General features: G+C 33.4%; 1 protein-coding gene and 1 pseudogene across 2 annotated transcripts; one reads left to right on the top strand and one right to left on the bottom strand.

The window, feature by feature from the left end:
- Window positions 1-3,142: 3,142 nt before the first annotated feature.
- On the top strand, window positions 3,143-5,461 carry LOC131625276 (GDSL esterase/lipase At5g14450-like; annotated as a pseudogene).
- A 13-nt stretch (window positions 5,462-5,474) lies between these two features.
- Window positions 5,475-9,260, bottom strand: LOC131625275 (protein KINESIN LIGHT CHAIN-RELATED 2-like). 2 transcript variants are annotated; one of them, XM_058896157.1, is made up of 4 exons: window positions 9,112-9,252; window positions 8,677-8,863; window positions 6,006-7,906; window positions 5,475-5,904 (listed from the first exon to the last, which is right to left on the bottom strand). In XM_058896157.1, the coding sequence occupies exons 3-4, from the start codon at window positions 7,853-7,855 to the stop codon at window positions 5,688-5,690; spliced, it is 2,067 nt and encodes a 688-aa protein (XP_058752140.1). In that variant the 5' UTR covers window positions 7,856-7,906; window positions 8,677-8,863; window positions 9,112-9,252; the 3' UTR covers window positions 5,475-5,687. The 2 variants fall into 2 exon arrangements, with proteins under 2 accessions (XP_058752140.1, XP_058752139.1); XM_058896156.1 differs by lacking the exon at window positions 8,677-8,863 and having other exon boundaries at window positions 9,112-9,260.
- Window positions 9,261-11,704: the final 2,444 nt, after the last annotated feature.

Genomic DNA, 11,704 nt, shown 5'->3' with positions numbered 1-11,704 from the left:
GGATCTGTTTGACATCCACCCAATGTATAATCAGAGGAGAAGCCATGAACTGACATGCCTTGTTGACACTGAATGCAATGTCAGGACGTGTCAAGGTGACACACTACATAGCCTAAGAGATAGACTTGTAGTGATAACCCTAAGTATCAGGTTATTGAGCATCGGTGTGGGAGCTCCATTAGCATTTCACTCGTGGGCACGAGTTAGGAGGTTTTTACTGTACTTTGATTGAGACAACTTAATAAAGCCTTGATTATGATGAGTGACTTCAATGCCAAGAAAGTATTCAGGTCAACCAAGCTTTTTCAGGGCAAATTTGAGATGAAACTTAGTTATAAGATAATGAATGTGAGGCGAGGGTGATCTAATAATAAAGATTTCATCCACATAAACTAATGTATATAGGACAATTCTTTGATGAGAGTAGACAAGCAAAGAGTGGTTACATTTTCCAGAAATAAACCCAAGCTTGAAAAAGGCTTAGTGAAGCTTCTCATACTAGAGACCTTGGGGCATGTTTGAGATTATACAAGACCTTGTGCAACTTGCAGGCCAAAGACTTATTAGAGTTAGTGAAGCTAGGAGGCTACATCATGTAGACCTCTTCTTGCAAAATGCCACTGGGAAATGCATTGTTGATATCAACCTATTATAGCTCCCACTTATAAGTGATGGTAAGTGTGAGCATAACTCTAATAGTTGTAGGCTTGGCAACAAGAGAGAAAGTTTCATTATAATTAAATCCAGGTTGCTCATGGAACCCTTTAGCAACTAGACAAACTTTGTACTTACTTAATTACACTTTCATCAGGATTTTACCTGACCTTAAATACCCATTTGCATCTAACAATTTTTTGCGATCAGACAATGTGGAGAGGGACCAAGTTTGGTTAGCAAGTTATGGACCAACAATTTTTCATTGGTCTCAGTGTGAGCTCCTTAGATTTGATGACCTCTCATCTCTAATATGCAGACGACATGATTATTTTAGTGAACTCCTCCTATGAGAATCTTTGGTTCATCAAGGTTATTTTTCGTGTGTTTGAGCTAATATCAGGATTTCAAGTGAATTTTGCCAAAAGTAGTCTTATCGGGGTGAATTGTAATCTTGTTTTCATTGATCTAGCTTGTGATTTTCTTCATTATCAATAAGGAGCTCTCCCTTTTAAGTATCCTGGTCTCCCAATGGGGGCAAATTCACATTTGTATTCTATGTGGGAACCATTAGCTAGTCTCATCACTATGCGACTGCACTCATGGAAACATAGATGCCTGTTAAGGTTTAGAAGAAGATTGTGAAAATTTAAAGAAGGTTTATGTGGGGTGGTGTGTGTGTGGGGGGGTGTCAAAGATCACTTGGATTAGGTGGTCTGATGTTTGTAAGTCCAAGAAGTTAGGGGGCCTTGGTGTCCGCGACCTTCGGTTGGTTAACCTATCTCTACTTGGTAAATGGAGGTGATCGTTTTTCTCTGGAGACTCATGGATCTGTAGAGATATCTTGTCTGCTAGATATGGTGATATTTACACTTCTTATATTTTAGAAGGTAGAGCCCATTGCCTTTGCTCTGTGTGTCCTTGGTAGAGAGAGGTGTCCCTTCTTGATGTCAAAAGGGAGGACCTTCAAATTGGTTTAAGGATAGTATGATTAAGAAAGTGGGGTATGGTTCACTCACTAAGTTCAAGAAATACCTCTGGATTAAAGACATTCCTCTTAGAGTTATGCTTCCTCAACTTTTTTCTGTCTCAAATCAGAAGGATTGTTCTGTAAGAGAGGTTGGTAAGTGGGATGGGTAGGCTTGTGTTTGAGATCTTTAGTGGAGAAGATCTCGTATTTTTTTTATCATGAGCAGGTTTTGATATCTGATATCCTCTTAGTAATTAGCAATTTTATCCAATCTTCTCATCTCGATAAGTGGTGGTGGAGTCACTCTAAAGATGATTCTTATTTTGTGACTTCTGCGTACTCTTTTCTTCTATCTCTTTCGAACTTCGTAGAGATTTTCAGATCTCATTGGGGGAGTCGGTTCTCCCAAGTATCCGGAGTAGTTGGGCCCCCTCTAAAATAATTGTTTTTTCTTGACAACTCTTGAAAAATAGGATTTCTATGAGAGAATTTTCTCAATAGGTGGATCACCATTAGATAAGAGGGGCCTGTTTCCACTTTTGTTCAAGGTTTCTAGAGTCACTGTCTCATCTGATTGTGATTTGTGATTCAGTGGTTTCTGTCTGTACAAGATTTTTAGTTGGCTTGGAGTGTCTTACGATGTCATGTTATGGTATGGTTAATTTGGAAATCTCGGAGTGATATAGTGTTCTTAGATAAATTGATGTCAATGGAGGAAATGATATGTCTTATTATATATATATATATATATATATATATATATATATATATATATATATATATATATATATATATATATATATATATATATATATATATATATATATATATATATATATATATATATATATATATATATATATACTTTTAAAAAAATCACTAAAAATTTCTTGAAATTAAATATGAAATTTGACTGAAAACATTAATCTAATTTAAGCTATTAAAACCATGTTCTATTAATATACTCCCTCCATTCCTATTTATAACCAATTTTTGAACTTTTTTTTAATTCATTGAATAAATGTAGTATTTAGACTATATATAAGTTAGATACAACAATTATTCAATGAATTTAAAAAGTTAAAATTTGCTTATTATAAATAGGAATGGAGGGAGTATGGTTTATATTAATCTTCTTCTGACATGAAAAAAATGTGTCAACAAAGTCTAATTGTTACGTTTCGAAACAAGGTTTGAAATATAAACTGTCAAAAGAAATCTAAAAACGGAAACAGATGAAAAACTGAAACATAAAAATATGAAATCAATTTGAATAATGGAAATTTGTCAAACTTTGCATTATTTCTATGATTATGGTGAATGAGCAAAGTATGAGTGCAACTTAAGAGAAAGTTCACATGGAGAAAAACTTGTTCTTATGGCTTTTGAATTTCGCAAACAACATATCCATTATAGAAAGGGTTTAAGTGTTTTGAATAAAATAGTGTGGTATTGCATGAACTTCCTCTACCTCTTTGAAAAACTGTGTGTGTGTGTAAATTTTATATAGTTCTAATCATGAATTATAAGAGTCTAATTCATGTATTTTTGTGTTTTATTCTGTTTGGGGTGTTCATTGATTCAAGTTACAACGGCCAAGAAATGTCCCGCCTTTTATAATTTCGGTGATTCAAACTCTGATACAAGAGCTGGATAAAATGCTGCAAACTAGGGGTGGTAAAACGGGCCGCCCGTCCCGCCCGCCCCGCCTTATGCCCGCCAAGTAAAATGGGCATAAAAGTCATGCCCGCCCCGCCAAGATGGCGGGTTGGCGGGCGGCGGACTTACCCGCCTATTTTTATTTATATTTTTTTAATAGATTAATAGACTTTTTTTACCTTTTAATTAAACTTTTCACTTATTTTTTAAAACAATTTTTTATAAAAGCAACTTTTTAACAAATTTACTTAAAAAAATATTACATATATTTATAAATAAATGTATAAAATAAACCATCAAGAATTAAAATTACAAGAATTAACTAAAAAAAGAGTGAGTTTCGGAGAAGAGGTGGGTTTTGGCAGGCGGCGGGCTTTGGCGGGGCGAGTATGGCGGGCGGTGGGTTTTTGCGGGGCGAGCTTTGGCGAGCGGCGGGCCTAAAATCCCAACCCAACCCGCAATTTTTTAGCGGGTGGCGGGTTTTTGCGGGGCGAGCTTTGGCGAGCGGCGGGCCTAAAATCCCAACCCAACCCGCCATTTTTTGGTGGGTGGCGGGCCACGGCCCATTTTGCCACCCCTACTGCAAACCCTCCAAATGGCATGAACTTATTCAACAACATTCCGGGAAGATTTTCCGATGGACATGAACGCATCATCATTGGTTTTATTAGTGAGGAGAATTTCGAAAGAAATTGTTTTTATCACTCATTTTTATTAGAAATATTCTGACCTTATTTTGTATGTTTGGATATAAGCAGGTGGAGAATTGAAGCTACCATACCTGAGTTCATATTTGAACTCAATTGGATCAAATTATAGTCATGGTGCAAACTTTGCAGTTGGAGGCGCATTGACTCGTCCCCCCATTCATGGTTATAACCCATTCTATCTTGGTCTTCAAGTTTCTCAGTTCGTACTATTCAAGTCTCGCACGAAGGTTCTATCCAACCATCTCTCTAAGCCTTTTAAAAGTGGTCTTCCAAGGCAAGAGGATGTTTCCAATGCAATTTATACAATTGACATTGGACAAAATGATCTTGCCTATGGTTTTCAACAAGCTTCAGAGAAACAAGTTCAAAGGTCAATACCTGAAATCTTGACCCAACTCTCCATGCAGTGGAGGTAAAACAATAACCTTATCCTTGACTACATTATCATATAGTATTAGTTGTTTTTTCTAACAAAAACTAATGCTTGTCATGTTATGTTTTAGCAACTATACGTCGAAGGTGCAAGAGTGTATTGGATTCACAACACTGGTCCAATCGGATGCTAACCCGTCAATTACATACCTTATGAGCCTAAGAAGGGTAACCTAGATGCCAATGGTTGCGTAAAACCTTTGAACAAAATAGCTAAAAAATTCAACAAGAAGTTAAAGTACCAAGTGTTTGAACTAAGGAGTAAATTTCCACTAGGCAGATTTAGATATGTTGATATGTACAAAGCCAAATATGAACTAATCAGCAATGCAAAGAGCCAAGGTGATCGGAATAATGCAACGCTTTATATGATTAAGATCAATATTTTTAGCGATGAAACAATTTATGATTTGTTAACAATGTAATTTTTTTGACAGGATTCGTGAATGTATTGGAATTCTGTTGCGGTAGTTACACTGGCGGTTACAGTGTAAATTGTGGGAGTAAAAAATTGATAAATGGAACTGGGAATGGAAATATGTGTATGGACCCTTCTCAACATATAATTTGGGATGGCTTACACTACTCCGAAAGAGCAAACCAATTAATTTCTGAAAAAATCATCAATGGATCCTTCTCCGTTCCACTTCGGAAGGCATGTTTCTGAGATGGATACAAGATAGAAGCTAGTTAATGAAATGCATCCCAAAACTTATGATATTTACAGAATTTATCTGGTTTTGTACAAATCTGCAACCTCTTTAATATCGAGGCAGTCACGAGTGCCTCCTCCCGTGAGAAACTAACCTAAAAGATGGAATCAAATTGAAAGATAAAGAGAGTATGTCTATGTTATGGTAATTAGTACTTAATAAATATTTACTTTTAATCTTGCATTACAATGTAAGCATAGAAAGATAAAGAGAGTAAGTGTCATATTCATGCTTGTCATGTCATGTTCATAAGATCCTTCACTATATAGCAAAATGCTTACATCTCAAATGTAGTTAGAAGCAACTGAATTTTCCAAACACCAGCAGAGAAAGTGATGTTATAACACTCATATTTACTTAGAAAATTGTATATTATACATTCAATTATGCAAAGAATAGTATGAATTTACATATAGAAATTTCATCTACACTATAATAGAGTAAATAGATACACAAAGTAACATTTGTGAACATTCTTAAACAAGGAAAAATTATTGAAAGTGGAAACAATTCACACTTTGTTATTGTTCTCTATATACAGCCTCAACTTCATAGAACCGTAATGCCGTTGTTTTTCATAACCTGAGAGTTTGAATCAAGAAGTGTTTCCAATGATCTTTTTGACCTTCGGTTTCTGGCTCTTCCAGCTTCTTTTAACAACTCGGCCAACCTCCGTTTCTCATCGTCGACATCAGGGTTTGCCGTTCCAAGCTTTTCTTCTCTCATGCCAACTACATATTCCAGCATTTCAATCGCATCATCCACTCTGCAAATCATTACAATTAACAAGAAATGTTAGCAATTAAAACCTAAAAATTTTCTAGTACTCCATAAACCTGAATGTTTAAGGGTCAATGAACATGTTACCTTCCCATTGCATCATAGGTGCCTGCAAGATTGCTATAGACTCCTAATGTATCTTGATGATAAGGACCATACTCTTTTTCCAATATAGTTCTAGCCTCTTCAAACAAATCTGCAGCTTCATTTATAGCATACCTTTGGACACAAACAAGACCCATTTGATTCAATGCAATTCCAAACAACGCAGATTTTTTCTCTCCGCTAGCACGGAATTTCGCAACAGAACTCTTAAAAATGTTATAAGAATCAGAATAATTCCCTAACATATAATACATAACTCCCATTTGTGCCTCAATTCCAGCAGTAGTACTTTGTTGACCAGGAACATTGTTGTAAATTTTCAGTGCTTTTTTGAGTAACTTTAATCCCTTTTCCAAATCATTCATAGATTGATAAATTGCAGCAACATCTATCAAACCATTAGCAATCTCTTCTAGAGGAATTCCTGGATTTTTCTTCCCGAAAATTCGAAGCGCGTTTTCGCAATAAGTTTTTGATTCCTTGAACTTTCCTACTTTGTTGTATAAATCAGCTAACCTTACAAAAACAGAGGCAACTGTTGGATGATTCTCTCCTTTGGTTGATTTGAAAACGGTTAATGCTTTCTGATAAGAAAAAACCGCTTCATCATATCGCGCCAATGACAAATAAGCATCACCTATGCTGCAATCAACAGACGCAACGTCCAGATCTTGACGATTTTCCGCCATAACCATACTTGCCAAAACATAATGCTCTAGAGCACTTTCGTAATCTCCTTTTGAGTCACAGATTAGTCCCATTAGTCTCCGATCGGCCGCTTCTTCAAACGAAGCAGGCAAACCATTTCCCTTGTGAATATCAAGAGCTATTTGACATAGCTTCCTAGCCTCATCAAACTGCAGTGCTTGAACATGTGCTTCAGCTACATACCGACACGTCTCGCCAAATCGAGGATCGGTTTCACCTAAGACCTGCCCTTGAATTTCAAGTCCTGCTGTATAAAACAGTAGAGAATTCTCAATATTTCCCATCATTGCATAAGTATCACCTAACTGCATACACCCTGCAAATTTAGCTAGTGCGTGATCTTGACCATCCTCTAACACAGGAACATCAATCGAGCGCTCGAGAATTGGTATAGCCTCATTGTATTGTCCTAAATTACAATAAATTGTCGCCAGAACATGAAGACACATCACCAATTCCAAACTTGGTTTACCATCTGCATTACATATCTCAAATGATTTCAAGGCTCTATGAGCCAAACCAAGAGCCTTGTTCGGATTCTCACCCGAAGATATCATATCTCTCGTTATCTTCAATAAGAACGGTCCGAGGTCAGGATTATCTAACTCGTCAACAACACCATCTTTTAAACCAAGCCTCCTATGCTTCCTCGTCATATTGTAAAATCCATTTCCTTTCCTAGTTCCCTTCTCATTCTTGTTATGCAAACTTCGACTTTTCACAGATGACTTGGCCGATCCTTCACCAATCCCCGTGCTTGATGAAACAACAACTTTCTCAATAGCATTGACTTTGGACATGGAATCCTCTTTATTTTCTGTTACAACTTCTTTTGTAATCTCCAAGTCAACACCAACAAGATGACCCAATTCAGAATCGATCCTCGACTCTTCGCCATATGAGTAAAAACTAGCCCTTGAAGGTGATTGATCAGAGCTTCTCATTTCATAAACATTGGTATACAATTGTTCAATTGAAGTATCTACAACACCATCAAGAGCTAAATCAATTGAGTCACTTTGTGTACTTCTTGGACTTAGTGTACTCCTTGGTGATGCTTGTTGAGTAAAGTTATCCTTATGAGGTGTGTAACTTTCACTAGCTTCTTCTGTTGCATTATTCATGTTTATATCTTCAATAGCTGTTAGAGGTATTGAATTCAACTCTATAATCACCTAAAATTTATCAAGAAAATAATTAAAAAATCAAGTTTGAAAATCATCTAAGGCCCTGTTTGGAATTTCTATAACAAATTTTCATATATACTAGAAGCTATTTACATAAGTATCCCGGAGAGTTAATGAGAATCAGAAACAACTTATGAATGTGATCATAACCTGTTTCTATAAGCTCTTCAAAACAGTTTCGCAATTTCTTATTTCAGTAGATAAGTTCAAAAAGTCAATCCAAATGGCCCATAATAGGAAAACAAGAACAGAAAAGAATCAGAATACACTAGGCATTCAATGATTAATTAAATACTTAGAAGTTATAACTTAAGCGTTTATCACATATGCGTTCTATAAAAAATTATTCAATAAAGTCAAACTATTTTCTTATAAACTATAAGTTTCTTTCATAAGCTATACCTTGAAGAACTTATTGAAATAAGCTGAAAATAGCTTACGGACATATTATGAAATGTTTCCATAAACTCTCTCAAACGTCTTTCAATATTTGTTTGGGGTCACAATTTCCAATAACACAAAATCCAGAGCCAATTTTTCACTTTACAGAAACAGGTTCAAACATCAAAGTCAAAACCATTCATAACTTCACAAGTGTCATGAAAATTTTATTTCAATTCAATAAAAATAAACTAGCTAAAAATTCTGTAAGAAGAAACAGAAAAGAAAACAAAAAGTAAAAGAGAAATGAATCAAACTTTATAACTCATCACAGCAACCAAAAAGAAAAAAAGAAAAAGCAATTAAAAATATTCCACCTGGTTAGATTGCTTAACATTGCTTCTTCACAGATTCTCTTTCCTCTTACAACACACATCAACAAAACAACATAACACAAAACCTTTTCTTCTGAAACTCAACTGTTGTCACTGATCAAGCATAGTTTTAAATTACCGTCGAAATTGCAATTGTGATACTCTTGCAAAGACTTCAAAATTGTTTATACTGCAGACCGCAATTTAAAATCATGATCATGACCAAACTCGTTGAAAACAGAAAACAAAGATAAAAAACAATGTGAAACAAGAAAAACAATGAAGACAAAATTTGATTGAATAAGTAAAAAAAATTCATTGAGAACATACAACAAACACATAAAGGTGTGACTGAAACTGAATCAATAAAAACAGAAACTGAAACCAAAACATAATATTAATAACAAAAACAAGACAATAAATGAAATGAGATGTTACCTTTAGTATTCTCCAAAGAACAAAATTTACAAGGTTGTTTATGCTATGTTCAGAATTTACATGAAAAAAAAAAGAGTCAATGCATATATGAATCATTTGTATTGGCTTTCATTTATATATACACATGTACATGTGAGTTGTGGAAGAAGACTTGTTTGGGGTAGGTAATGGAATATAGGTGAAATAATGAGGGTAGAATGGGAAATTTAAATGGATTTATTGAGATTTTGTAGATAAACATGCATGTGTGAATGTGGAAGTAATAGAATTGGAATTTTGAAGCAAAACATAGGAAGGTGACCTTTCTCCCACTCCTTTCCTTTTCTTTAATTCATGTTTTTTTTTTTCAAAGAAATATAATTGCTAAAAAATCAATTTTGGACTGTTTCTTATATTTAGATAAGTTTTTTTGGTATGAAAATAAGTAGTTGAATTAGCAGAACCGAAAGCCAAGCTGGAAACTTTTTAAAAGAAAAACATGTTTCTTTAGCTAAAATTGATTTTCGCGAGGATAATATAGGGCCTGTTTGTTTCAGCTTAAAAAAATGGATTTTTTCTTTGTATTTTTGAAAATAGATTTTTCAAAACCGTTTTTAAAAATATTACAAGTTTTTTTATTTTCGTTTTTTCTAAAATGAAACACTAATTTTGACATTCTAGAACATAAACATAGATTATTGAAGACCAAAACTTAGTCAAAATCGCAATTTTTTCAAAAAGTTGTATTTCAAAAATGATTTTTATGAAAATCTATTTGAAATAGCTTCAAAATTAAGTGATTTTTTGAAATTTTGATATCCAAATTTTTTTCTCATAAATAGATGAAATACCTAAAATCACATTTTAAGAATAATTATTTAAATAAAATTTTCATTTGAAGCTTCTATAAAAAGTTTCTTTGTAAAAAAATTTTTCACAAAATTTTGTAACACTATAAAAATCATTTTTAAAAAAAGCCAAAACAAACAGACCAATAGTCAACTATATTATTGATTAAATTTTAAAAACTCAAAATAATTACTTGGAAGTAGGGATGCCATATTTAAAAGGGTGAATCTAAAATTTTGATTTATTTTGAAAAAAATAAAGGCAGGTTCGTAACTACTACGCCTCTTAAAGTTTAAAAACTGCAAATTTTATGTAAAATAACACGTTTATAGAACTTAATAAAAATGGATAGACCAGATCAGACACAATAAAATACATAATTTTTAGTTTGTTTTGTAAAAATGTACGGACGAAACGAATCTGTTCGATGGATCAAACCCGTTTTGTCACTCTTAATTAAAATAAATTTAATTTTTTTTCAAACTGAAAACCTAGTTAATAATTTAGTTTATAAACCAATTTTTTTTAATGATATTCAAACTTGAAACTTTTTTTGAATTTTTTTTTCTTTATTAATTATAATAATAAATTTTCTTTTTTAAAATGCGGTGTTATAAATTTAATTTTTAATATCACATCTTAAATTTTAAGATATAATAATTACAAAATTTTATTGACTTAACAAATTAATAAATGTGTATTAAATTTTAGTATAAACGTGCGCATATACATTAAATCCAAATAAATTTCAACAATAATATTGAGTGATGCATCCATTAAATAAATCAGAATATTGAACAATGTTAGAACATAGCTAAAAAAAGTTAGAAAATTAAGTAATTAATTTGAATAATTTAATGAAAATTGATTTAACCTCAAACTTGCAGTTGAAACGTAAGAAGCATAAGGTGGCGGGAATAACGGCTTTTCGACGCGAAAACACTACTAGACAATGCTAACATGACCGAGCGGTTCCTTTGGAGATGGTGAAAGTTCGAGTAAAAAGTTGCCACGTAGTAGGCGGTGATGGCAATGATTGGTTAGAGTTTGTGGAAGAAAGTGGACCACATCCAGCTGGTAACGGGTTAGCAGACATGATGGACCCCTAATAACAAGCCATAGATGTGGGTCTACCCGGGCCCACTTTCTTAAAGATACAAATTCTTTATAAGTACGAATATGATGATGGTGCAAATGAAGATAAGTGGGGGAAGAATATTAATGGAAGAATTTACTTGATGTGTATACTACACATTAAACCATCAAATTCCGTTATGAAATGTTTAGACCACTTTTAAGTAGATTTGTAAAATTATTAGTATTTTAAGAAAATTGTTGAATGTGTTAAGTTTTGTTCATATTAGTTATTTTAAGAGTTAGAGTACAACATTTAAGTGAGTTATTTTTCACTTCATTAGGGTTCTAACAAGTGCAAAACTTAAACAACACTTACAAAAATATTTACAAATTAATTATTAAAATGTATTAAAAAAGTATGATCAGAAGATGTACTCATTAAAAATATTTTTATATCGTAAAATAAATTGAATTATGCTGGAAGATGTACTCATTAAAAATATTTTCATATGGTAATATGAATTGAATCCAAGATTTCTTAATGCTAACGCGTGAGTCAATTTTTTATCAATTTATCCTATGTTTATTTCCGCGGTAAAATTTTTGTAAACGTGCGTTTATACGAAGTTACTATTTGCAAGGGCGGACCCACGTGCAATTGAGGGGTGCACCCTCTGTTTTTTTGGAA

This window comes from Vicia villosa, unplaced genomic scaffold, assembly GCF_029867415.1.
Source record: "Vicia villosa cultivar HV-30 ecotype Madison, WI unplaced genomic scaffold, Vvil1.0 ctg.000197F_1_1, whole genome shotgun sequence".
Lineage (NCBI taxonomy): Eukaryota > Viridiplantae > Streptophyta > Magnoliopsida > Fabales > Fabaceae > Vicia > Vicia villosa.
Note: the sequence above shows the minus strand (reverse complement) of the source record. Positions and strands in the feature narration are given on the sequence as shown.

What these genes read in the sequence shown, in the direction of transcription:
- LOC131625275 (XM_058896156.1), bottom strand. Translation starts at nt 9,207, where the DNA reads ATGATTCATATATGCATTGACTCTTTTTTTTTTCATGTAAATTCTGAA. An exon ending in TTCTTTGGAGAATACTAAAG is followed by an intron (nt 7,907 to 9,111) that starts GTAACATCTCAT and finishes GATAAATTTTAG; the next exon opens with GTGATTATAGAGTTGAATTC. An exon ending in ACCTATGATGCAATGGGAAG is followed by an intron (nt 5,905 to 6,005) that starts GTAACATGTTCA and finishes AATGATTTGCAG; the next exon opens with AGTGGATGATGCGATTGAAA.